This window comes from Aythya fuligula, chromosome 5, assembly GCF_009819795.1.
Source record: "Aythya fuligula isolate bAytFul2 chromosome 5, bAytFul2.pri, whole genome shotgun sequence".
In the NCBI taxonomy this organism is placed as follows: Eukaryota; Metazoa; Chordata; class Aves; order Anseriformes; family Anatidae; genus Aythya; species Aythya fuligula.
In genome coordinates, this window is record NC_045563.1 from 49,306,193 (window position 1) to 49,332,778 (window position 26,586).

Consider the following 26,586-nt stretch of genomic DNA (forward strand, 5'->3'; position numbering starts at 1 on the left):
TTGCCCTCCAGTTCAATAAAAGGTGTCTTGCTGTGAGGAATTAGCAGGTCAAGGATGGGCATCCACTAGTAGACTGACTTCCTCAGCGCTGTATTTCTGTATAAATTGAAAAAAGCTACCCGTTCCATAGAAATGCTGTTTGCATTGACTTTGGTTTGCCTTGGAAACGTTTGGTGTTTTCATCAGAAGTACCCGTAGGAATTTCTGCTGCTTTGGCTGGGCCTGATCTATTTTTAAGTCTTGAAAATGCTGGGTACAGAACTTCCTGCATCTCAGAGATCACAGCTGGAAAACTGAGGGAGGGGAAGCTGAACCGAAACGGCGAGCAGTTCCTCGAATTAATCACTAACTTACCTGCTGCTCCAGCGAAGAAACATTTTTGAGAACTTGTATTGCAGTGGAGCTGTCAATCTGTCTTTGCAAATAACCCTCATAACTTCTGATGTTGTGTAAGCAATGTAATCATCAGGCAGTTTAAATGAGGATAGGGGAGGATAGGGATTAAAATTGTTCAAGGGGATTTGAGTTGTCAGATAATCACTGGCAGGTGTCCTTTACTCCTGACAGATGGCTTAGGTGTTGTCAGTGGTTTCGCAGCAGAGCAAGAACGAGCTTGTCTTACTCTTTACTTCCCAAAGCCATCCTGAACGTGCACCGGGATGGTTTTCTTCTCTTCTGGCAAGGTATGTTTGGAGTAGCGCATAGGAAAGCAAATCATGCCGAAGACAAGCATTTATGGGGATTTATGAGGTGTACACATGCAGCTGCAAACAATTGTTTGGGGTTTATGTAAGAGATGAAAAATAAACTGAGTTCTTGTAGTGTATGTGTCCTCATCTGCCAGTGCTGTTAGTGGACACTTATGCTCCATGTACTTGGATCCAGCATGGGACATGCTCTTAAAAGCTAGAGTCTTATTTGCATTTGAACAATGGGTAAATTGTAGAGAAGAGGTTGAGTTGCTCTGTCACTGACTTCGGGCAGCTGCGCTAGTCCTGACTTCGGTATGATCTCAGAAATACAACTTGTCAGTACCTTGGGTTTCACTGAGCTGTTACACCACGTCGCCCTGAACTCCCCCGGTGTTCCCTCGCTGACCACACACCTTTGCAGCCAGCGAGGTTTGTGCGTGTGTGTGTTAGACTGAAGTTGGTATGTGAAACGTAATGTATGGAATTTCTTCATGCTCAGCTTTTGAGTTTCTTTGCTGGATGCATCTGTGTTGGTAGACATCTGCAAAGGAGATGTGGATTTGGCGAGTCAGATGCTTCGTATCAACACGAAGAAGTATGAAAAGATGCATCTGTCCTCACCGCCTAAATCCCCAGAAGCAACTGGACCTGAATGTAAATATTTGTAAATAGTTTTGCAGTCTCTGAAGAAACAAGTCCTGTGATATCCTACCAGGCACTTAGCACTGCTTGTTTGCTGTCTGAGATGACTGAGGAAGATACAAAAACAGCTGTTGGAGTCTGCAGGTATCTTAGAATCAGAGAATATCCCGAGCTGAAAGACCCACAGGGATCATTGAGCCCAGCTCCTGACTCCACAAAGGACCACCTCTAGTTTCTTCCAATAAAAAATAACAAAAAAGCCCACAACAGAATATATATGCCTATGTTAACTAAAAAATAACATTTTTTAAAAAGGTTTGTAACTGTTAAGTCATGAACTGAGGTTTCAATCACAAAAGAGGAAGTTAAAGTGACTCCTGTTGTCTTTAGTTGTGATACTGTTTGCTGGGGAGCAGGTACTGGAGGTGTCTTTTTGATGCCGCCTTGTTGCAAATTCCAGCTACTGACTTGTTCTAGGCTCTTTCTCCATGTTGTTTTCACAACATGCCGCAGATCTCAGTGGAGTGAGGACAGATTGCTGATGCGCTGCCATCAAACCTGGTGTGGATTTACACCAGGCAAGGGAGTGATCGGGAAGAAAGGAGGAACTCATTCAAGTATGGAGCGTACTGTGCACCGTGTGCTAGGCAGGTAGTCCTAAGTGCCCATCCAGCATCACAGTTACACGCCAGCCTGGATCCAAACATCTTCGTGTTTGGAAGATTTTGCACAGAGGTCCATTGAAGGTATCCAGGGCGGATTTCCACAACAGGCACGTCAGGGGGTTGGCAGTGGAGTTCATCCACTTCATCCTCAGTGACAGATCTCTGCAAAGAGGCTGAAGTTACTGACATCATGAGGATGCTAAACCCATAAGTGTCTTGTATTTCTTCCTCAAAAGCTCCTTGGCCAGAATGACTGCCTGTTCTTCCTGATTACGCTTGCTGATACAGACACAGCAGTGTTATCAGCAGTGATCTGTTCTGTAATGTGCACTTCTCTGGAGTGCTTTCAGGTAAAGTGTCTTTTTTTTTTTTTTTTTTTTTTTTTTTTTTTTTTTTTTTTTTTTTTTTTTTTGTGAAAGATATCCTTGACTTGCTTTGTTAATGTAGTGTGAAGTGTTCAGTGTGACTTGTCCTTTTATTTATTTATTTTTTCCTCTGATTCTTGTTTAGCAAGTATTAAATATTTAGATGCCAGCGTTTTTGGAAGTGGCTGCTAAAACAGATTGGCTTTCCTTACTCAGTCCCCTTCAAAGTGAAACACGAGTCCCTGTTTTTTCATTCAGCCCAGATGGTATGCTTTTTAAAGTGAGCAGTGTGCTGCAGTGAAAATGGACTACTTCTTTCCCCCCTTCTTCCCCTCCTCCTTCACTTAACCAAACACATCCGTGCAGCTCATATTTGGGCTGAATTCAAAATTAGTCAGAGAGGCTGCAGGGTAAATATGTCAGCTATTGGAAAGCCAGCTCTGCCAGATTGAAGGAATTTCTGCCCTGCCAACGAGCAGCGTAGCAAGTTGGCTGCACAGAATCTGACATCTCTACAGACCTCACGAGCATCCTGCTTCGGTCCTCCAGAAGAATGGATGAGGTGAGCTAATCCTGCCCCTTTCCTGCAGGTACCTCTGCTCCTCCCCACGTGCTCGTACACTCAGCAAGTGGGGCAGGAGCATCGAGTTCCTGCGGGCTGGGAGGTGATGGCCACATGGAGGATTGCCTTCTGGGCCCTGAGGGCTTTATATCCGATAGGGGAGGCTTCCAAAGTAAAGGAAGCAAAACGAGCTATAGGATTTAAGCGGTTCCACGTGTGCCATCGCTCTGACAGTGCTTTATCCACCTTTGTTGGAGAGGGAGTAATGCACGTAGCCAGTTGCTGGGTGCATTGACTGGGACTCCGAAATTGCTCTGTCTGCAACCTGTGACTCCATTCCAGCAGCAGCTGAAGGTTACCTTTTAAGAGAAAGTGCTCGTGCTTTGAAATGGGATCGAGTCAGAGTTCAGCCTTCCCATTCTGCGACAGGGCCTGCGCAGGGCTGTCAGCGAGTAACTTAATCTGCCTGTATCTTTTGTTTCCTGTTTAGTAAAAAGGTTAGTGCTCCATCCTGACTGTAGCAGAACATTCGAGGATATATTTATCGTGTAACAAAGGAAACATAAACAAACAGCTTAATTTTAAACAAAAATCGGTATCTGTTCTTGGCGTGTCCCTTCAGTTCAGTAGGGCTGGAGTACAGCCTTTATTTAAAGGTGTTGATGGCTTTTTTGGGGCATTGTTTCTGGGTTGGAGTCTTGCTTTTTGAGACCTAAAACATTCTTCAATGGTTTGGCTCGGTCTACGTTTTTCATTAAAGAAGCACGGAGATGCAGAGACCGTGCTGAAAGCCTTTCAGGCAAGACACAGCAGCAGATCTGCCAGGAGCTGAACTTTGGTTGCTCTGTGTAGGAGGTGTTAGAGGCTTTGGAAATGCATCCCGTTATCACGTTGTCTCAGGAATACCGCGATGCTTAGAGGGGAAGACGGTTTCCTAGCTAGGGCAGGTCCAGACCTGGCATCTGTTGTTAGCTAGCAGCTTGCCCAAGGAGGTCTCGCTGGAGTGTTGACAGCAGGGGTTTCAGTTTGAGAGGTGCATCTTGCACATGGAAGTGGAGCAGGTTAGGGGAGAGCTGTAGGCAGGAGGATTAGACAAGAAGCTAGCAAAGAGCAACCACACGAATGAGAATGGCACCTTCTGATGGTATTGCCTGAAGGTGCTGCCTCGGTGCTCAGGGTTCGAGAGAACTAAATCATTGGTGATTCCGAGTTTGCTTGTGGCACTTGAAACACCTTCACTTTACAGCAGAGGTTTAGTCTTAGCTTGGAAACTAGTTTTGTCAATCTGTATCTGTAGCATTTGCAAACTTGTAAACTTGCTCTGATGGTCACTGTTTTGTCAACTACCTGTGAAGTCTGCCAGTGGTACCATACTAACAGGAAAGCTTTTTTTTTTTTTTTTTTTTTTTTTTTTTTAAAGAGTCGGGAAAGAGCTTGGCTTCTGCTCCTGAAGCTCTTGGACACGTTACAGCAAAGTTAAGAGTGTGGCACATTGGCTGTGCCTTTCCATCGCAAGGAAAATCCTGTGTCTGGATCTGCTGAAGGCAGCCCTCGCTGTGCAGTGCCGGGGGAGGTTCCTGTGGTTGCAGGCAGACGTGGTGTTAGCATGCTGGGGGTTTGCTAACGGGAGGTTGGGTAACGCCAACAACTTCTTCTGTGCAGCTGCTTGAGAGCGGTGATTTTGGCTGGGTGATTACTTATCAGGTACAGGTCAGTGACACAAAGAAGGATTTGAAAGTTCAAGGCCAGGTTTGAGGAAAACAAAAGCAAAATTCCACCCCATGCTTGTGGGTTGAATGTAAAACTGCAGCATGCTGTTACCGGTGATGCTGTAAGACTGCAGATGCCCAGGGGTTGTTGGTGCTGTATCTGATCAGCATTTCCTTGCAGGACTAGCCAAGGACAAACCATTTTCATTGCTGGTTTAGGGACTGGGGCACGAAGAAGGGCTGGGCATGGCTCTTGCTGTGTTGCTGCTGAGCCAGAGCTGAGTTTCCCCCGTCCTCACCCACAAGCAGCCTCTCTGCGTCGTGGCACAGAGCAGATCCACTCCTCCTTGGGCAGAAGAGGAGTGATGCAGAGAATGGAAGCGATAAAAGCAAAAAGACACGAAATTGTCAGCTGCGTAGCCCGGGCTTGCTTTTTGCTGGCTGTCGCTGCCTTCCTTCAAGGTGCTAATAGCAGGAGCATTGCACATGGCTCGAGGTGTGTGGCCAGTGGTTAAGGTTGCCACATCTGCCTCGCAAGCCTGTGTTTCCACTTCGCTTCTGAATTACCTTGTCTTTCAACAGCTCGGGGCAAATTTCCATTAAGGTGTCTGCTCTGTGCTGGCAGAGCTTAAAACATCCCAGGAGAGTCAGGCATTTGCAAGGAAGGAAATTTGAAAGGCAATGCGCTGTGTGGGGCAGAACTAGGCATAAAAATACTTTCCGAAGCATTCCTGTCATGCATCTTGTGAAACGGTGATGTAAACCTTAGCAGGGTTGCCTGTGCTAAGGGCAGAGCGTTTCAGTATGCTGGGGGGGAGCCGTCTCCACCTGGCTGGGTCCAGAGCTTCGGGAGAGCCTCGTGCTCAGGGGCACGCTGCTTTGGCAGCACATTTCTCCAGGTACCGTCTGCACCAAACCCCTTCCCCTCCGTGCAGGACTGAGCTAGGAGAGGCTCCTCCCTGAACGTGGTGGGGCCAGCAGCCATGAGCTGCCAGGAAGGGTTTTATTTCTGGTTTTTGGTGGTATGTGTACTTGGAGCACACTGCCTAGGACTAGCCTGGGCTGTGGCAGAGGAAGGTGGGAGAAGGACCTTCTTTCTCTCACCCTCTGCCTTGTCTTGCTGCTTCCCTCCAGATCGATGCCTTGCAGTGCCATTCGTGCTGCAGTTGTTCTGGGACTGTCAGTCCTCTTGCACAGTCTCCAAGCCCAGCCTGCGTTTTGGCCATGTGGATGAATCTCTTTGCCTTATTAAAATATTTGTGCCATTAACTTCCTTCCTAACAGGTTTATGTTTCTGTAAGCTGTGTTCCCAAAACAACCAGATTTGGAGGCACGGTAGATGGAAATTATTGGCTGGAGCTGTTACAACATTAAAGGCAAATCTATTCTCTCTATCTCTTGCATCCTCCTGCTATCCCCTCTCTACTTGGCAGCCTCTCTAATGTGCCAGTTGCCTTACTCGCCTGTGGACAGATGTGTGGCAGGGCATTAGGCTAAGACCAAGAAGCTCAGTTCTGACTTTGACCAACAGCCCCATGTTCGAAACTTAATTGGAAAGCTGATATGAATTAGTCAATGTGCTACGTAGCTCCTAGCCCTTGGGTAACAACAGCAACAAAAAACAACGAGTAATTCTGCAAGCTAAATACCCATCTGACAGAAGCACAGGAGTGTGGAGCTGATGTCTTGTAGCCTCATCTATTTTACTGAGGAATTAGAGAGCTTTTTTAGCAAGCCACTTTGACCTGAGGATATGCCGAAGGCTAAATAGACGTACCCAGGAAGAAAATAGCAAGAAAGAAATTGGTAAAATGCAGAGTGTGACTGGAGAACCGGTGAAATCACGATTTAAGGAATGAAGTGCTACCAAGTACTGTATTTAGGATGCTGATAGGGTGATAAAACAAGATAGCTGGCATCAAGATTGTTTGCCTGAAGTTTGTTGTACTGCTGATCAACATCTTGCTCTGTGACTGCTTCTGCTGTCTTTTCTGAGTACCCTGTAAAGTTTCTGTTTCTCCTTGTTGTTGTTGCAGAGAGCCAGCTGTTGCCTGGGAATAACTTCACCAATGAATGCAACATTCCTGGGAACTTCATGTGCAGTAACGGGCGCTGCATCCCCGGGGCCTGGCAGTGTGACGGGCTGCCAGACTGCTTCGATGACAGTGATGAGAAGGAATGCCGTAAGTGACCCCTGCTGAGACCTTGGTGTGCCTGACACCACAGGGCTGGCTAGGTACCAGTACTGGTGTGTTCAGTAGCACACATTAAGCAAGCAATGAAGTCACTGCCAGTTTCTTAATTTCTTTATCGTTTGAGGAGATATAAGGCCCTTCCTATTGTTTCTGGTCTTTAAGGTTCTTTAAATTTGCCAATTTTAATTCAGTGCTTGGTAGCGGGTACCTAAAACCCTACTCACAGATGGATACACTGAGACAGACTTGACCTGTGGCTCTTCCAGTGGAAGACTGATGCCCTGTGTGTTTGCAGGGATTCAGCATGAAGGCCCATATAATAAAGACCTTTGTCATGTACTGCTCTAAATTGACCTCCACAACCACCAAGAGAAGTCCCTTTTGTTTCAGATTTTAGCTGTATCCTGTTACTTGTGTTTCACTCCTGTCAAATTGTAATTCCTCGCCCTTTGAAACTTAATAGTAACTTTCTGCAAAATAAAGGGAATAAATTGGCTCATAATGTTTACATGTTTTAATCCTCCCTACAGTGCTTCCAGTTCTAGAGAGCTTAAAAAGGCTTTGTGATTTTATCTCTTTGTTAGCACTAATTAAGTTTTAGTTAGTATTCTGCATCATTTAGTTAGCATGAAACTTTCTGGGCTATGCGGTATATGCAGACAGCAAAATTATGCTGCAGCATAACATCATGATATGAAACCCAGTTGGGAGGGAAAAACCCTCAAATGCCATGTTCTTCTAAAGCGTCTGAGAAGTAAGTTAGTGCTTTTTGTCTAACAAGTGTTGCTCCTTTACGTGTGTGCTTTACAGAGGTTTTTATTAATCTTAAACCTCCTTGAGAACCTTACCTTTCAGCCAACACGCTTCAAGGATGTCGTTAGCTTCACTTGTGGAGCAGAATAAAGAAAGAATAGCTTCTTCCAAATTCAGTTTAAATGCTTGCTTCTTTAATTTGATGCCTTACCTTTAATTCCAATTTTCCATCCCTTTCAAAATAAGGACTCTTTAATAACCATGCTGTGGAAATCCACATACATAGTTCTGCTTTAAACCAGCAAGCTTTTTTTCTGCTTCTAAGGCATTAAAAGTATCTGTATAAAATATCTGATCCTTTGTAGTCTTTCTAAAGCATCAGACCTGTGTTGCAACATTGAAGACAGGTTAATTTATTGTTGTTGTAAGGATTGATCAGTTGTGCCTATCTTTTTAAACCCTAGCAGAATTGTTATTAGGGGGAGCTTTGACAAGAATAAAAAATGTCCAGAGTTCAACGTGCACCTTTTGGTCAGATGTTCCTGCTGACAGCAGCTGCGTGACTCGCAGGTTCCTTATTACCTAGCTGTTGAATATGCTGCTGGCATGGCTTTTGGTGTGCTTCTTAAAATGAGCTGAATGAAGGCACTTCTCTGTATTCATAGGATGCAAACCCAGAGGTTTGTCTCTCTCCTAAGAATATTGTCATCCTCTGCCTTGCAGGAATTTTACTTCTCTTTGTTAGACTAGAAAATCATAATAAAAATTTACAGTAATCTTAAGGAAGATTTTCTTAATGAAGACTGGGCTGGACATTTGCTCATGAATCAGTAATGGGAAAATACTCCTCATGACTCGCTGTTCGAAAGCCTTCTTACCACAATCAGTTGGGTCTAGTGAATTGCAGGCAATAATGAACATAGTAACTGACAATAAAATATAAATAGCTGCAAAATGACAGTTCTTACAAGTTATTCTTGTCATGACAGACTCAAATAAGCCTTACTGATCTAGGTTATGTTGCAACTATGAATTTCTGCGGAATTTTTCTTCTTTGGGTTTTTCATTTAAAGACTATCAACCCACTCGATTGGCTAACAGTTTTCAGGACGAGCATCCTTTTGATTATGCCCAAGTTAATGGAGGTAATTAAGCTTCTCTTTCTTCTTCACATACATCTATCTGCTCTAACTGATCACCTTCATAAATGTAAAATTAGCATGGAAAAGAGACAACAGAGAGCAAGGGATTCATATCCTGTGCTGGCTTGCTGTTAACAGGTCAGATAAGCCAAAACAGAATGGAAATACTGCTCATTTGAATCTCCAAGCAAGAAATTAATATTCATGCAAACAAGGCTCTGTAATGCATCCAGAGAGCTTCAAGCTGCCTGTTTTGCATCTCCTTCCTCTCTGTTGTACCAGGCAGCTTTTAACAGTCCCTGTTTGTGGGGTGCTCCACCAAGTGCCTCCCCAGAGGCATGGTGTGTGTGTTTGCTTTCCTGTTTAGGACCATGTCAGTGACCACAAGGTTCACAAGAGAAATGATCTCGTCACCAGGGTCCCCTTCGTTGGCAAGTGTGGCAAAGGGGCAAGACCTGTCCCTGGGAGGCAGAATTACGCAGTTACGGAGGAGGCTGGAAAGGCTTCATGGTATTAGTTGTTGGCTTATGTCTGAGTTCAGGAGGCCGGTTTTCTGTCTTAAGGATGGATGATCCTTCTAACCTGGGAAATAGCCCATTTTGAATCCCACTAAGGACCTAGACCTCTAGACTTGCTAATAGCCTAAGAGGGTCAGTTCGGTCTCTTGTATAAGTGGGTATAGCGGGTGCCACAAAAAAAGTTTGTGTGGCTTTTATGATGAATTTTGAAAATGGGCCAGCTCTTCTGAGATACTCCTATAGCTGTCACCAACCAGTCTTTTACGTGGTGATGGAAATTTGCATCAGCTTCAACAACCCAAAAGTGGTGGTAGAGAGTTTCTAGGTCAGAGCTAAGCACTGAAAGGCATTTTGTTTGGGAAGGGTGGCGGATGAAAAATCACTTGTCTCTTCTCCCCTTCTCCAGCCTCTGCCAATCTGAAAAGAGAGGCTCATGGATGAATTGAGGCTGGAAAGGATTCTGGAGGTCTTTTGGTCCAGCTGCCTGCTCAAAGCAGGACTAGTGTGGATGGATCAGAGTCTCTCAGAGCCTTGTCTGCTCCAGTGCTGAGCATCTCCACGGATGGAGAGTCCACAGCCTCACTGGAATCCTGCTCCAGAGTTTGTATATCCATGCTAAGATTTTTTTCTCCCTATAATATATGATCACAGTGATTGAAGCTGAAGCAAGCAACCTTTAAAGATAAGCAGTGTGGTTAATGTGCAGGTCTGTAGTGTTGGGGAGAGAGAGGGTGTAGGAGCCTAAGAACTGATCCTCTGGGCTGCAGAAACAGCAGTGGGAAATTGAGGAGGTTGGCACTCAGGATGTGAGTGTGTCACGTCTGGCTGTGTCGCTGCAGCAGTGGTTAGCAGAGCCAAGTTGCTTAGGAGAGGGCAGCCGTGCCTGAAAGTGCCGTTCTAGGATCGCAAGGCTTGAGGGACGTGTGTGTTTGTGTGTAGGTAGAAAAGCTTTATTTCACTTTAATTGTTTTAGGCTAGGCTTTGTTACCTTCCTCCTACCAGGATAGGGCTCTGCTTACTACCGCGTACCTTGCGGCAGAAGCAGAGCCCTTTGTTTTCCGCTGAGATGTTGCTTTGCATCAGCTGAGCTGTTGATAGTGGAGACAAAGCCGTAGGAGTTGCATTAGCAGCACGAGATGGCTGAGTTCCCAGTGTGTTACTACCCTGAGCCGTACTTTAAGCTGCTTTGTCTGTGATTCCTCATCGACTAACTGCTTCACATTTAAAGGCTTTAACCCTGCTTTAAAGTGTCTGTGTGTGAATAGGAGCTTGCTTGCTGGATTCAGACGGTCCTGCAGGCTGATATCTCTGAAGCGAGCTGTGTTTTGGCGTGCCCACGGAGGCAGTTTCACACGTGTGCCGCCAAGTGCGACGTCCTTCCCTCCCTTTTGGGTTGCCATGTGGTTGAACACGGGTGCCCAGCACCATCTGATGAGTTCCATTACCGTGCCATTTCGTTCCGTTTGTTACCCTTTGGAGACGAAAACTTACAACTCTGCAGTTCTGCTTTTTGTTTTTTGCAGCCCTGGTGTGAAAAATGCTGGTCTGGGTGTGGAGGAGTTCTGTAAAAGCAGGATTATCAGCGCTTGGTCCACTCGTGGCTGCCCTTCCCTCTGTTCCACGTGTGCTTTTTCTGTCTGCTGCGTAGAGGACCTTCGCTGTGAACCACGTCACTTTGCTTGTGGGTTTTTTCTTCATCTTCTGCCTTCGCCAGAACCCGTACCATCTGTCGTGTTCCTGGCTTCCTCTCTGCCCTGACCTGTGCTCAGTTTAACACTTCCCATGCCAGCTGTCTGTACACTGTTTGGCACACTGAATATCTTTACTCTTCTTTATGCCATGGTGACTTGGCAGCAGAAAAGCTTCATCCAGTTTTATCCAGGCAGGAGGGTTGAGAAAAGGCGTAAGAGGGAGGGAAGAAGCTGAGATAGGGACTTGTAAATGAGAAATGCCTCTCCTTGAAGAGCATCTCTCTGGCTTTTCCTCCAAGCTACTAACTGGGCTTGGAAAGCAACTGACCGTGTCAGTGTAAATGTTCACGAGTATTTCTTGTTCTCAGCAGTGCAAATAACTTCCTTCAGAGCATCTCCCAGAATGGAGAACCTTTTTGTAAGTCGTTCCCCAGCTCTGCCACTTCCCGTTGGATTGTTGGCTGGCCTGCAAACTTGCGTACTGCTCGTGCACTTTTCCTTTGAACGCTGGTGGGCTTGTAGTTGCTGCTGCTGGTGCTCTGTAGCTGTGTACGTGATCTGTAACGGTGGCTGAGGCTCCTCTGGACAGGAGCAGAGCCTTTACCAACAGGATTTCCCTGGGGAGCTTGCAGTTGTTGACTGCACAGCTCCTGGATCCTGCTCTGGCTGTATCCCAGGCGTGCATACACCTGGAGCGTAGCGCTGGTGTGGGTCTAGAAGATCCAGAGTTACACCTGAGAGAATCTGAAGAGGAAGAACCTAGAAATATTTTTGGACGTTTCGAAGCATTTTGAGGTGAACAGAGTATCTGTAATGCTGTCCGATGTTCCTGCGGGGCGAGGCCTCCATCCCGCTGCTGGGAGGGTTTTCTCTGGGAGATTGGGGAGTACAATACTGTTCTTAGTTAAGCTCCTAATGTACTCTGTCATCTTTGTTTCCTCCTTTCTTTGCTCTTTTGTACTCCTTTGTGTTAGACTATTACAGAAAGAACAATGCAATCACTGAAAACGGCTTTTGTCAGCTAATGAGCAACAGCTAGTGGAGAGATGGCATGTTGCTGCCTTTGTCAGCTAACGAGCAGCAGATGGTGCAGATTCAGAGCATGGCACATCATCCGTGCTAAGTGCCTGGCATGACAGCAGCCAGAATGAGAGGTACCAAATACCCAGAAGTCTAGATTTTCCTTCATCACTCTTCCAAAAGCCATTTCTTACAAGCCACATCGGTGTGTTCAGCTGCGAGCAAGTCGTGGTGCACAGTGAATACAGTGACCAGCTGTCTTAGTCCGAGGGCTGAAGGCTGTGGGTGGGGGGCTAGAAAAAGGTCTCACACAAGGGCAGCCTCGGGGCAGTGGTTTCTTGTGTTAGGAACTTACATATCTCATGCATTTCTGTTTCCAGTTGCCACTGTTTCTTGAATCAACCATAAAGGCTTTGTTCTGAGAGATGGAGAGCAGTAGGGCATCACTGGTACTTGTGAGACTGCTGCCAACAGCTTGACCTGTGCAGGCTGCTGGGAGCTGGCCCATGCAGGAATGCCTGGGACTGCAGGAGGAAAAGGCTCAGTTTGTCACCAGCAGTTCAGCAGCAGATCTTACTCTGGTTGTCCTTCAGACAGTTGAGAGTCTTTACATGCAGGTCTTCTCTGCGGGGGAGAGTGTCTTCATTAACTGAAGTGCTTCATGGAAATGGTGAATGTTAACTAGCGTTCCCCAGGCAGGTGTTGAGGCCACCTGCCAAGCGAGCTTCTGCTGAGGGTCCGCCTTGTCTCACCTGATTGCAAAGCACATTCGTCTTCAGACACATTCTTCTTCTTCTTCTTCCTTAAAAAGGAAGTGTTTTCTGGGGGAATGTCTTTGAGCAGTGTGTAGCAGGAGTGTTTTCTTGACCTATTTGTGTTTTTATGATCATAGCCATACTTTCATTGCTCTTGCAAGCATTTTTAAATCTTTGGCAATAATACTTGAGGTAGCACTGTAGTTACTTGTACACTGCTGGCATGTTGGCATATCAATCCTTTATTTCTTCTTCTCTTGTATGTCTCTTAACCATGTTCTTGCTTTATCCCTGTAGAGTTTGAGTTGTGTGTTTATATATAAACACCGTATATTTTCACACTCCACTCCGTCTATCTTCTCTATATTGGGTATATTTTCAGTTCCATGTAATCTATCTAAACGCACGCAACATTTTATATAAATGTCTTACAGTCTCAGAAGACTTAATGAATCTTTTGGTGTTGTTAGGAGTGGAGTGAGGGGGTGGGAGGTGCGGCACAACGACGCTTGTACGTGTTTCTGTCTGCACTCTCGCTCTTCACTGACCTTGCATTGGTGGGGAGTTAGGCTGGGTTAGCAGTACAGTGCAATTTGGAAATACAGGCACCAGTAACTGTTTTTAAGTTTCCCAAAGGTTTCCCCTGCGTTTTTGTTGCGACTCCAATTTAAAACCCACCTACCAGACAAATGTTTACTGCTCCCTCTGGTGTTCGCTTCCAACGGGTTTCACTGCTCAGTGTGTCCAGGAATGGAGTCTCTGCTTGAAAGTGTTCATAACAAACAATTATCCACAACCATGTGTAAGGCAGATAAAGTCTTTTTGTAAGAATGCTGAAGGAAACCCACACTCTGCAATTAACAGCCTGAGTTTCCTAGATTATGTGCTGGATCTTTTCCTGCGCTCTGAAACCTTTTCAGTTGGAAAACCGAAAATCTTGCAGAACAAAGGCAGGTTTGTGCAGTTTTCATCTTCAGACCGGTGCTTCAGATGTATGTTGACTGACTTAATTACATTCAGCTTCAACAAGAGGTAGTTTATGAAGAACTGTGGGTGTTAAAAGCTAAATGATGTCAGAGGGATGGAAGGTTTTTTTCCTCTTCAAAAAGCCTGCTGAAACTGAAGTCATAACTGATGAAGGTGCTCTGTGGTTGTGCAAGCCCAACGCAGGCAGCAGTAGGAAGGAGGAGGACTGAGTGAGAACTGTACCAGCATAAAACCCATGTCATGTGCATGGAAGCCTCAGGTTGGCATGGTCAAACTCCTTGTCCTGCCCTCTTGCTGATGCAGGGTAGGTTTCAGAAGAGGCCCTTTAGATGATTTTTGCTTCTCACTGCTTTTAAAAAAAAAAAAGTTTCATGGGGTTTACTCTTGAGATTAGGAGCATGCTTCAAATCTCTTCTATGGGAAGATTACACACTGGAATTACATTAAGGCACATTATGTACTCGTGTTTTTCCCTGTGTAAGTCTCAAAATTAAAATGGCGAGATGGATTGAATTTACTAATAAAGGGTCATTGCTCTTGACCCAAATCTTTCTGGTGACAGTCTGGATTTATGTGTTTGTCCTCACCTCTCCTTACGCTTTGCTGTGAGAGCAGTCACATTCATGACATCCACAGTGCTAAGAATAAGTAAGCAGATCTAGTAGCCGCTTTAAAAGATGGAGAGAAAAGGTCTTGTGGAGAACAGTGGGTTCTGCGATCTCTGTAAGCTCTTTAATGGCTGCTTATTACCATCCTACAATTATTACAGCTGCAGTTGTTTTGTTTGGGGTTTAGCCACTCAGCAGAGTCAGCCTGATGAATGGCTTTCATGTAAAGGAACAAAGGGCACAAAATAACTCTGGCTGCTATCCTTTTAAATACCAGGCTTTAGGCTCAACGAGCAGAGCTCAGTGCACTGGAGAATGAGCTGCAGCATTTTGTTAATAAGAAATGTCTGCCCAGTTCGGAATTAAGATCAGTAAGCTCTAGGGATTGTCCAAACCATCCAAGATCTCCTAGAAATGCAGCAGCAGGCCAAGAGTCTTGAGTAGGTTTAATCCTACCCATCTGTAAAGGCTACTGACTTGGTGGTGTTTAATATATCAGTGGTCACCACAAAGCTACTCATAAGGCATCAGCTAAAGCTTGGTGTTAACTAAGGGTAATGCCTCAGAGAAGGAGGAGGAGAGATACTTTCAAGAGACACCTTTGGATCCCTAGGAGTAAGATCCAGCAGTGCATGCCTTCGGCACCTTCTTGGACATCATCTCACCTGCTGCAGTCTCTTGCTGCTGGCCAGGTGCACTTTTAGCTTTGAAAGGTTTCCATAGGTGGTTTCTGATAAATTGAGATTCTCTCTTGCTAGCTAACGGCTTATAATAGCGTGAGCTAATTAGTTGTGAAGTGTGTCGTATTGAAGCTCATCACATTTTGGAAAAGATGGATAACAAATAATTGATACTTACAGGTAAGTGATTTAGCAACCTGTCACTTTTAAAAATGGAGCTTCAGCATGAAAATCACCGTGACGCTTATGAGGATTTTATCTTAAGAGTCTGACGCGATGCAGAAGTAAGTATTAGAGCTGGGCTTGTGCTCTGTAGTTCTTCAAGCCCATACCCGCCACTTCAGGAGGTGTGGAGTGGCTGTGACATGGCTCGTGGTGCTAACAGGAGGCTTAGGTGGCTGCGACCTTCAGGCGTTGCTTGTGTGCAGTTCTGGAGATGGTGACGAGCCTCTGCTGTAAGTGAATGTGTCCAGAGACAGCTGAACGGCTGATCTGTGTAAGTGAGGTAGCAGACAAGTACTGGCTGATGTAAAGTACTCTGCAGTCCCCCATGAGCATGAAGGAGGATGGTATAAGAAGCAAGATAAAGACATAGAGATAAATATAAAAGCAGTATGTTAAAATAACTAATATGATTACGGGAACTACAAGACTTCAAAACTCAGTGTTCCTGCTAATAAAAGACATGTGAAATAGTAGAAGTATGAAGTGCTTCTTTTCTTTTTTCTCCTCTGAGAGAATGATCTGGGAATTTAACTTTCCATATAAGCTGGACTAACAGTCTACCATTGTGGTCTCCTACTTTTCCATTCCATTTCTGTAATAAAGCCGATAAGTATTCTTTTTTTCCTTGACTACTTAATTTTTTTTTGAAAATGTGGGATGAGAAAATGTAACATCAGGACCACAATGAGTGAAGAGAGCTTGCAAACTGGAAAGCTTGTGCCAGTCACAGTAAAAAAAAAAAAAAAAAAAAAAAAAATGCTGCAGCCAAAGTAGATTTTGTGTATTTATGTTAATGGAGTAACCATTGTCATGCACTAGTTTTCCAGGCTGACAGATATTGTGCAAACAACAATCTTACAAAACTATACAAAAACAATCTTTAGTGGCCCAGTTCTTATTTACAGTCCCGTAATAACGTGTGTAAAAGGCTAATGAATCTAACGTATTGCTGAATAACTAGAATATATAGCAGGAAGTTAGGAGTTCTGAAAAAGCACTTGTGCATATATATGCACAGAAAACCTCTGTCTTCAGATCAATGAGTGCTTTTAGGCATCCTTGTATTTTTATTTATGCTTCCTGGTTGACCTGACATATTTGTTGCTTGATGCTAATGCACCACCTGCAAATAATTTTCAGATACACCTGCAGGTTCCCAGACCCGGGAAAAACTCCTGGAGATCCAGGAAGGAAACCCAGCTTCAGAGGCAGAACACGAGTTTTACTGAAACTTCTGCAAGTCATCAGTATATCACGTTACCGCTGCTTGGCTTCCACTGCCTCACACAGAGCAATGTTTTGCACTGATGCTTAGAATCTGGGAGGCTTTCAGTAATCATCCAGCAGTTCTTCTGTCTGTAGTGTTTCTGATCTTTGGGAGACTTTGAGCTACACCTTGACTGTGCTGCTTCTAACGTCCTGCCTCCTTGATCAGTGCAATACAGGTGCCAGCCCTGCTTGATTATTCCCTTTGGAAGACTAAAAAAAAATCCAGCTCAAATGACTGATTGGGACGCTTGGTCTGAGTCTTCCGTTCAATTGCTTCAGTGGAACAAAAAAGCTGATGTGATGGAAGGGGCAGGAGGGGATGGAGAAGCATCTGGCACACTCTGGCCACAGGAGCGAGGAAGGACTCGGGGGAATCAGGCAGCTCAGGTCCCCAGCGCCCAGCTCAGTCCCCTCAGGGGCCTGCTATCCCAAGGCTGCCCATCGCACCGTAGTGCTACTCTGAAGGCCCACAGGTATTACTTCCCTCTGTGTTTTTCTGTGATGTCTTATCTTCCAGAAGTGGAATTTCTCCTAACAAGTTCTGAAGTGATTTGTGAAGTGTTAGACGGCAAGCCTGAAAGCTGAAAGAGAACCCAGCTCTCCCAACCTGCAATACATTTCCAACATAAGGCTGGCTTTGCCATTAAGCCGTTACTGTTTTTATGGACCTTAATTTTCCCCTCCAGCAAAATGCTCTTTCCAAAGCTGCTGTAGGTAAGATACCCCCAAGAATCCAGCCTGTATTACAGCACTCATGGGAAGTGAAGCAAAAAGGGAATTGGCTTCTGAAACCTCGCTGGCTGCCTTCAGGTGTACGTGCACTGCCACAACTCGTAAGCAATCAAATGTCAGGGCTTTGCTGGCATTCATGCGGAGTGAGGGGGGCAGGCACAGAGGTGCTGTATTTCATCTTGTGTTCATAATGCAGAAACTCAGCTGGGAAAGGAGAATCATCATCTTTGGCAAAAGGGTTTCTTAACTGCTCTTTGAACGTGCTGCTCTCCAGGATGTAAAAATAGCTTGGAGTGCCATTTAGCCAGCAGAACCACTGGAACATCAGCTTTACTGAAGTTTTTTAGTGAATTTCTTAGATAGGTGACAAGCATCGGGATTCTTAAACAAAGCTGAACTTTAAACAATGCATGAAATGAGCACCTGCATTAATTGAGAAGATGCTGCAAGCCAGCTGCTAATCTTTCTGTCACTTACTGAGATGGCTCACAAACCTGGAATACCAAACTAGAATTAACTCTTACTTTCATTCATGATTAAGCAACCAAACACTTTGAGTTAGTTATAATACCGTTTATAATGAAGTGACCACGGTGAACACCTCATGTGAAGCTCAATTGCAGAAATTTACACATGAGTAAGGGCAAATGCAATAGCAACTAGCATTTGATGGCTTTTTATGCAAAGATATCAAAAGGGGGTGTGGCGCTAAGTATTTAATCCTCTTGATGGTCCTCTCTAGATGGGGGTCAGTACTTGGCCGGTTTGGAGAGCTTGGGACTGGGGTGGGTTTGCCAGCTGGGAGCAGTCGGTGGCAGGATGCAGCGCGGATCAGGCAGCTACTGCCATGGATGGGGTGAGGGATCCAAGTCCTTGCCACACGGATGTCCTCAGGAGTGTTTCCCCTGCTGCTGAAGTCCATTACTGCCTTCTGTTCTGCTTGTACCAATCCTGAACTGGCTTAGACTTTGTGTTTGTCCATGAAATTATTAAAGAAAACATTACTTTACTCTTTGACAAGCAAAGGCCACTGTCTCCACAGTACTCCAAAGCCTTCTCTTTTTCCCCTTTTCAAAGGAAGCAGCTGATTCTGTGGTAGCTGAGTTGTTTTTTGGTTTTGTTCTTGTTTTTTTTTTTAACTTTAGTATTTTCTTTCTTACTATAAACTATAATGTAAATCCTGCCCATGTAAGCGGGTGATGGTTTATTAGGTCGGAGGCAACCTCTGATGTTTCCTGTGGGATTAGTTTCACTAATTTTTATAAAAACGTTGCTGCTTTTAAAACAAGCTGCTTGTTAGGCTTCCTTTCTGAGTCTCAATTAGCAGTTTCTGACTTGCAAGTTTTTCACATGAGTGGTTAAATAGGGAGCAGAGGTAAGAGTGCCCCAAGGGCTGTTTGTAGGTGCAACAAATGCTCTGTAATGGCTGTGTTTTGGATCAAAACTCATTAAAGTTCGTCTTGAATTGGAGAACTTCTGGTGTAGTAGACTTTTATGTGGATTTAATACTGGAAAATATTGCTCGAGTGCTAGCTGTTTTCTAGATAAGAAGAAGCAAGAAGAGGAAGTGAAACTTCTCCTTGTCGTTCTGCAGGGCTGCCCTGCTGGAGGGTTCAGTGAGCCCACGGGTGATGCATGGGTGTGCTGTGCTGAGGTGGCTGCCCGGCTGCAGGTAGTGGTGGCTTCCCTGCTGGGAACCGAAGTGAAAATAAGGCCCAGACAGCAATTAACCAAAGTTAGTATTAGCTGGGTTAGCATTTGTAGCAGTGCTTGAAGTGAAAGGCTGTCTTGGTGTCGTCCTGCCTGTTATGTTGTGTTGGAAAATCAATCCTCTGTAAATTCAAGTTAAAACCCATTTTTCTGAAGAGCGTGGAGAACTTGAAGAGATGGCTGTTCCTGTCTCCTTCACAGAGTTGTGACTGAAATGCTGTGCGTAGCCACTCCTGGACCCACAGCACCGTCTGATGTGGCTGTGGCATCCATCAACACAAATTAACCTCAGGGATGCGTAAAGTGGTTCACTATCAAAGCCAGGAAAACACCTGTGGCCGGGCAGTAGTGAGCATCCGCACACAACAGTTTCTGTTTAGAGAGTTGCTCTGGCATCTAAGTCCTCAGGTTTTGATGAGCTGAATAAATCCCCGGCCACGGCTGGGTTGAGCCGTGTGGGTGTGAAGCAGCATGCGGCTGTTTTGCCTGATTGCTACCTGGGGGGGTTCTGAGGCAACAGCTTGATTGCAAGGATGCTGATGCTGAAATGCCGTGGAGTTCACTCCTAGCTGCAGGTTGTCGCAAAATGTCTGCTGCTGATCTGCTGCATCCTGTTGTCCTCGCTCCAGATTGCAAAATGACTGAGACGCGTTTCAAAATAGAATTGTTTGTAGCGGTAAAAGAAGGAAATGTGCTTGTCCTAGTGGCTGCATCGTGTGGGGTATGTTACGCGCTATCTTTGCATCTGTTGTGAAAAGAAGGGAAATGCCGGAGGTGTGGTTGAGCTGGCTCAACAGTAAAGGTCTGTCAGAAAGTTTCTTCCCCAAAGCTTCATTAGCAAGACTGTGTACTGGCTTCTGTAAGAGAAAATTGACTTGTTATAAATGTATAATGTCTTCTTTTCAAGCGATGTCTCATTAGAGTGACAAACAGATCTAAATTTTACTTTCTCAAAATAGTAGTTTAGTATCTCCTCACAGTTACGTAAGACTTTTTTTCCCCCCCCAAGAGGTTGGCTGTACCATTTTGTCCTGGCAATATCCCTCAAATCCATAGTCCACAACTGCACTTCACTTGCTGATATATAGAGAAATCATTTGATGCCATGCTGCTCAATTGCCATATTACCTATGGAAAGCAAATTGCCTGCCCATAACTAAAGAGGATTTGTTATAACCTTCTAATCAGGTTAAAAACCTTGTAGCCAAGTCAGGGGTATGAGAATTGCTGTTGTGCAAGGATGTATCTATATGCAGTATATGGTTTCATAAAGCATATGCTGAATCTGTTTTTTTTTTTCCCCCACTGTTCATCTTTTTGCTGAGAAATAATAAAATGGATTACATTTTTCGAAAAATACTTCTGTTTCACACTTGGTCCCCTAAAGATAGTAATATATTTTTCTGTTAATGCTGTAGAGCTGTGCCTGCAAACTGTCACACCCTCGGTGGGAACGTACAGCCGGTCCTGATTGGAAGTTACCAATATTTTTTTTTTTTTTTAGAACCTTAAAAGAAGGGGGTGGGAGGATGGGTTTCTGCATAGCATAAGGAGCGAGTTCACACACTCGCGCACATAACTGCCAAAATAGTTCTCTTGAACTTAAGTAAATCAATCTGGGGGGAACATTTGGCAAGCTTACACTGTGGCCAGCAGTTCTCTGCGAGCATCTTATCCCCTTCCTTCAGGTTCGAATTTCAGGAGATGAGAACAGCGTGTCAGTGAGGAGCAGAGTTTCTTCCCATGGTTGCGGGAGTCAGGGGAGGCTGCTCCTGTGCATGCCAGATCAGTGGCACCTTTTTCTTTAAATACCACGGGAATTCCATTTTGTTTAATGGAAAAACAGATTCGTGTTAATGTTTCATTCCTGGATTGCTTGTGCCATGACTAGGTAACAGCTGAAGACAAGAACCGAGGTGAATCTCTCCTTTTCCACCCTAGGTTTGGGGTAGTTTTGTGCTTTTTATAGTTCTGCAACAGATTTGTCATCTGGATCCAGAGTGGATCCACTCTTTGAGTTGGCTTTCTTTAGACACAGTTTTGTAAGTTGCTGGGTGTTTTTTTTTCCTGTTTTCCAAGTGTGCCCTTCGTTTCTTTCCCCTTCCCGTCAGCTCATGGTCCCTCAATTTCTCAGGTTCGGGAGTCCTGGGCTCAGGAGTATTTTTACCAGTTCCTTTGAAAACAACCAATTTCTCCCTTCTCTTTCCCTTGGCTGGTGATAACAGCAAGGCTAAAGAATAAAGAAGGTCAGATGATCCACATGTGTCTGTCCTTTTTCACCGCTCTTCTGCCATCTCCTGATACCCAAGTAATTTTTTATTATCCTGAGCCCATTTCGTCCAAGTGTGACAGAAGGATATAGATTGCAAAGATAATGATGTCCTTGAGAGCTTATCAAGACTGAAGTCACTGAAGGAGCCAAATAAGTAGCTGCTGTCATATAAAAGTGAAGCTTTTCACATACAGATCTGCCTGAAAACTTGAGGCCTGTGCAGCAGAAGACACAATGATGCGCAAAGGAGAGGAAAACCTTTTTCATAACAGTCGTGTAATGGGAGTAGGAATTGCAGAAGAGTGCTGTGGAGAGTGCAGCAAATGGCTTGAATCCACCACAGGCAGGCATGAGCCTGCTAGATGTATCTGTTAGTCATGAGGGAGCCAAAGACCTCAAGAAAACGGATAGCCTCATTGTGTTCAGGATAGCATTGCAGAATGAGAAGGTGCATTTTTGCTCGGGAAGAAATAATTGTGTTTTCCATAGGAAGTTTTGTGAGCAATGATCAAACAGCTCTTGCCTGAATACCTCGGGAAAGCTCTGCCAGAGGACAGCGAGGATGTTAAATTGGAAATAAAGCAGAAATTCCCCAGTAGAGGTATCAAGAGTCTCAGGGTATGTGGCTTGGACTACATCCTCATTTTTCCTGCATTTAAACCCAGCACATGAGCAATACATTTCGTATTTGGAATCGGGCTTTGGAAGGCAGCTCTCTTTGGGAGTGAGCCTTGTGCCTACCAGCTGCTAGCTGTGTGGCTAGTGAGTCACAGCGGCACTTGAAACGGTCCTTTATCTCTTCAGGGTATCTAACATGAGAGCACCTTTGAGTTGGGATTGGCTGGTGTATGTATTATGCTTGCTGCAAGTATGCAGAGGTGCATTTCTTTTTTGTTTGCTGTTATTTCCTTCCTTCAAGGATGAATAAATATATAATAATAATAATAAAAAATAAATCTTGTTCTCTGGCTTGCTGTTTCAAGAGGAGGAGGAACTAGGGAAAAAAAGGTTTGAAGAGAAAATTTTGAAGTAAGCAGTTGTCCAAGCAGTGCGTGCATTAATCAGTGTCCTGAATAGTTTCTCCCTCTTTTTGATGGGGTATTGGGATGCTTTGGGCAGACAGACAATGCATTTTCCAGAAATAATGACTTTTTTTGTGGTCAGTCCAGCTCCCTTTTCCTCCAGATGTTGTGAAACATTAAATACTGCTTATGGTTTGCCTGGTGTAGCTGAAGGGAGCGCACCAGATGTGCTTGGGGCCTCCACCAGGCGTGCCTGGGGCCTTCTCGCCTGAGGGGAGTGGTGCGGGGTGTGTGGATTTTCAGTGATGGCGATATCGGCCAGAAACTTGATAGCCTCCAAATTCAGAGCCCAAATTGTGACGGAAGTAAACCTGCTTGAAGAAACAGGATGCAGGTGGTGCTAACAGAGGCAAACCCACAGCTGCTGCTGCTTCACCCTCCGTTTCTTGGAACTGTTCGGGCTCAAAATACTCGCGGCTGAAGGAGGAAGCTGTCCAGAGGCAGCCGTTTGGGCTGGGGTGTGTTCTGTGATGTGGAGGAGATGCTAGCTTTTAGAAAAAGGGGAAGAAAAAAAAAAAGGGCAAAGCATTGGGAACCTCTTGATGCAGGAGCATTACAAGCACATGTTCCCAGCAGCAGTTCAGCTGCCTGGTTGGAGTGTCGAATGCTCCTACGGCCGGCTTGCTTCAGTGCCGGTCGTGGGATCTGTTCCTGAAGTGTTTGTTTTGCTGCTTTTGTTTGAAGAGGTGGGGTATGGCACGGCCTCAGACCTTGTGGTTACTGAATTATTTAGCTGAAATCAGTCTGCCACAAAACTCCAGCACGGGAGTTGCTCTTTGAAGCTGTGTGAAGTATTCAGGGGCTTGAGTGTCTTGGCTGAGGGTTTGCCATCGCTGGTGGTGTTGAGCACAGCAGCTACTTCAGAGTAATTTATCACCTGTTTTCCTACAAAGTAATGGCTCCTTTTTTTTTTTTTTTTTCGTAAGTAGACCTTGGATCTTGGATTCTCTTCAGAATGTGTAGTACTTGAATATCTGCAACCCAGTGATACATCCCATTTTACACTCCATAATCCTAACTTAAAACTAGTGGTATAATAATGAAGAAAAACATGTAACAGAGGAACTTGTAGGAATTTGCCTTGGGAGGCCACTAAATCAAGCAAGAGTTACTGTAGCTGTGGTTTAAAGCTGTTTATATGTACTGCACTGAGTGATGGAAGATGGCTCTGCTGCAGCTGCACTTCATTTTTATCCCCGCAAAAGAGGTTCCCTTCCAAATTAAAACGAAGCTGCTTGTCCCCATTGAGTATACTTTCTGTTGTTGTTTTGTCTGTACTTCTGTGTTCCCTGACTTTGTCCTGACCTTATAAAACTGCCCACGTTGTCGGATTGGTATGCCATATGGCTACATAAAAAGACTGCCTGCCACCGCCATCTCCAGATCTGTCACATCTCAAAACCTGGGAGTTGTAAACACGTCTTGTACGTTTGGTGTAGAATTAGGGAAAGAAGGAAAAATGTACACAAAATCCCTGAAGTTAGAGAGCTGACTTCTTTCCTGTTGTTCTCGTGTGAGTGGTCTGTGTGCGGCATCACGGCCTGTTGGCGTGCTCCGTGCTCGCCTCCCTGCCCTCAGCCAGGCTCTGCTTTCCAGGGCACTTACTGCAGGGTCTGTGCAGAAAATCAGGTTGTGTGCTAATCTAAAAAAAAAGGGAAGGAAGAAAAAAATCTAAATTAGGTTCAATTGTCTTTACTTTGGGAGTTGTTTTTTTCTAGGCTGGTGATAACACAAGACTGCACTGGTGCTTGCCTTGAGCAATGTGGAGGAAGCATCTGCATTACTCTTGCTCAGGGCAGTGTTCCCTTCTCCCTGCCATGAAGAGTTGCTGTGCAGTGAAGTAAAAAAATGCAAAGTGCTTGAGATCAAATGAGATTCTGTAATCATTTGTTAAACATGTTCTGATGCCATTGTTAGTATTTAGTGTTATGAATTGCTGTGCGAGTACAAAATAGAAATAGATGTGGTTTATGTCCTGAAGAGCTTTATAATGGAAGCCATACGATAGAGAGATGTACAGTAACAGATGCAATTCATGCAATTCATGTTCCTTTTGCACCCAATTTTATATAATTTTCTATAAAATTTATATAATTTTTATATAATTTTTATATAAACTATGCTAAGTAACGGCAGTGTTAATTATAGCATTTTCTTTTTTTGAATTTGACTTTTACAGCCTTAAAAGTACTTTAATTAAGCTTTCTTATATTTCATCTTTTCACAAAGATACTAACTCACTTCATATCTTTCTATTCCCCTTTCCCTCTCTGGATACTTCCTGCATCTTTATATGCCTGTCTTTACACATTTCTTCCTCCAGATCCCAAATTCTCCAAACTTGCTGCCGTGTTCATTATCCCTATCTGCCTTGGCCTCTCCACGTGTAGGCTTCTCTGAGCACCCTGTACTGCTACAAAAATGTCTTTTAACCTTTGTAAGACATTTCCCTAATCTTCACCCTCTTTTGTGCCTTTCTTCTTGCAGCAAAAGCCAAGTCCAAGTGCGGTGCCACGTTCTTCCCCTGCGCCAGCGGCATCCACTGCATCATCGGCCGCTTCCGCTGCAACGGCTTTGAGGACTGTCCCGACGGCAGCGATGAGGAGAACTGCAGTAAGTAAAAAGCACGAGTGAAAGCATATTTGTGTTTTTTTTTGTTTGTTTGTTTGTTTTTTTTTTTTTTTTTACATTATCTATAGTACACAGAATGGAAGCCTAGTTAGCCTTTAGCTTCAGTCAGATAACCTAGGTGATGTGTGCTTTCTTTGCTTTTTTGAGAGTCTCTCAGTTGCACTGAATATGGATAGTGTTAATAAAATAAGTCAAATCTGCCTCAAAAGGAAATGTAAACTTTAGTTCTCACCTCAGAGGAGTCTCATCAACCTCGTTGCCCTAATCACTGCCTTACCTTCATCTTCCTTAGGAGGTGTGTATGTTCTCTCATCCTGAAGCACTGCTGTTTGCAGAAGGGAAGCTGCAAATCTTCCCTTCCAACCTAGTTATTTAGTTTTGTCAGGCACTGGCACTGCCTCCTACAACTTGTTACAGGGTGTATTTTCATGGTTGTTGGTTCAGCAGCTCAGATGAGACTTATGCAACAGAACAACTGTCTCTACAACAAGCAGCTCAAGACTGGTGGTAGGGTGACTTCCAACTGCTTTGCAAACCACTGCATTTTATAATGGCAGATGGCCTAACTAATGAAGGCAAGGTTTCACCTGCTTTCATCTTGGTTTTGGTCGTGTCCAATTTCCACCTACACATACATAAACACTGTCTTTTTCATTAGTATATTCTCCACCTCTTCTTCGCTGCATTATTTGCACAGTGTAAGTGGATGATTTCTTCAGCAGTGTTTTTTTTCTGGTTAATTTTAAGATGTTTTCTGATCCAATCGTTGCTACAGGATGGAGCCTGTGCTACTGTGTGCACTGTCAAGCAAAATCAGCAACACTCTCAAAATGTAGCCTCTCACTGCTGTCAGAGATAGAGAACCATGTGTGAAATCTACATCACAAAAACAGGGCTTGCCTTAAAAAAACAAACAAACAAACAAAAAAAACATTTTAAGGATCCAATCAGTAGGAGTGATCTTTTTATAAGATCTAGCTCTGTTTTTTTTGTACTTAATGTCTGCATATTACGTTAAGACCCATTTGTGATTTTGAAATGAGATTTAAGCTGCATGTTTGCTTTTAACAGGTTCTCTGTGCTCAAATGCAATTCACATTGGGCAAATGTACAAATATGATAAAATTGTTTAATTTTTATTTTCTCATTTCTTGTCACCGAATAAGATTAATTATTTGTTTATCAGAGCATTTAGTCTTCTCTGTTTATATGTGTTACCAAACAACGAAAAAGCAAAGGAAGGGTTGTTTAGTGAAACAGGTTCTTGGAAGGAGAAGCAGGTTCTCAAAGTCCGATGTGCCTGCCAAGACACAAGCTTCAGCTCCTGAGTCGTTCAGCAGCTTGCAGGGAAGTCACAGCAGAGATATCATTTGAAGTACTACTTGACTTGGGCTGAAACCCTTGCGTGTAGCTGCATAGATCCATTTCCATCTGTAACTCTAGCAGGGATTTATCACAGCAGTAAGGAAAGGTTACGTTCGATCCAGCAGCCCTGCTGCTATTATCGGGAGCTGGTAAAAGCCCTGATGTTGCGTGGGTCTGTAGGCGGAAGCTCGAAGCAAATACTTGCTCATTCTCCTGTTGGAGCGGGCTGGGTTTTTCCTTTTAATGTCATTTAAAGGTCAGGAGGAGGCCAACAGACACCGGCTTTCAAAGATAACAAAAGGGGCAGTCTTTGCCG

The 26,586-nt window shown here is 44.4% G+C and overlaps 1 protein-coding gene across 1 annotated transcript in view; it reads left to right on the forward strand.

Moving 5' to 3' along the window:
* Positions 1-659: 659 nt before the first annotated feature.
* The window catches only part of LDLRAD3 (low density lipoprotein receptor class A domain containing 3), a 77,787-nt gene continuing 51,860 nt past the window's right edge, over positions 660-26,586 (forward strand). Inside the window, exons 1-3 of the mRNA XM_032188043.1 lie at positions 660-683; positions 6,632-6,818; positions 24,762-24,887. Of these exons, the coding sequence (XP_032043934.1) occupies positions 660-683; positions 6,632-6,818; positions 24,762-24,887 (337 nt within the window). The remainder of the gene's footprint in view (positions 684-6,631; positions 6,819-24,761; positions 24,888-26,586) is intronic.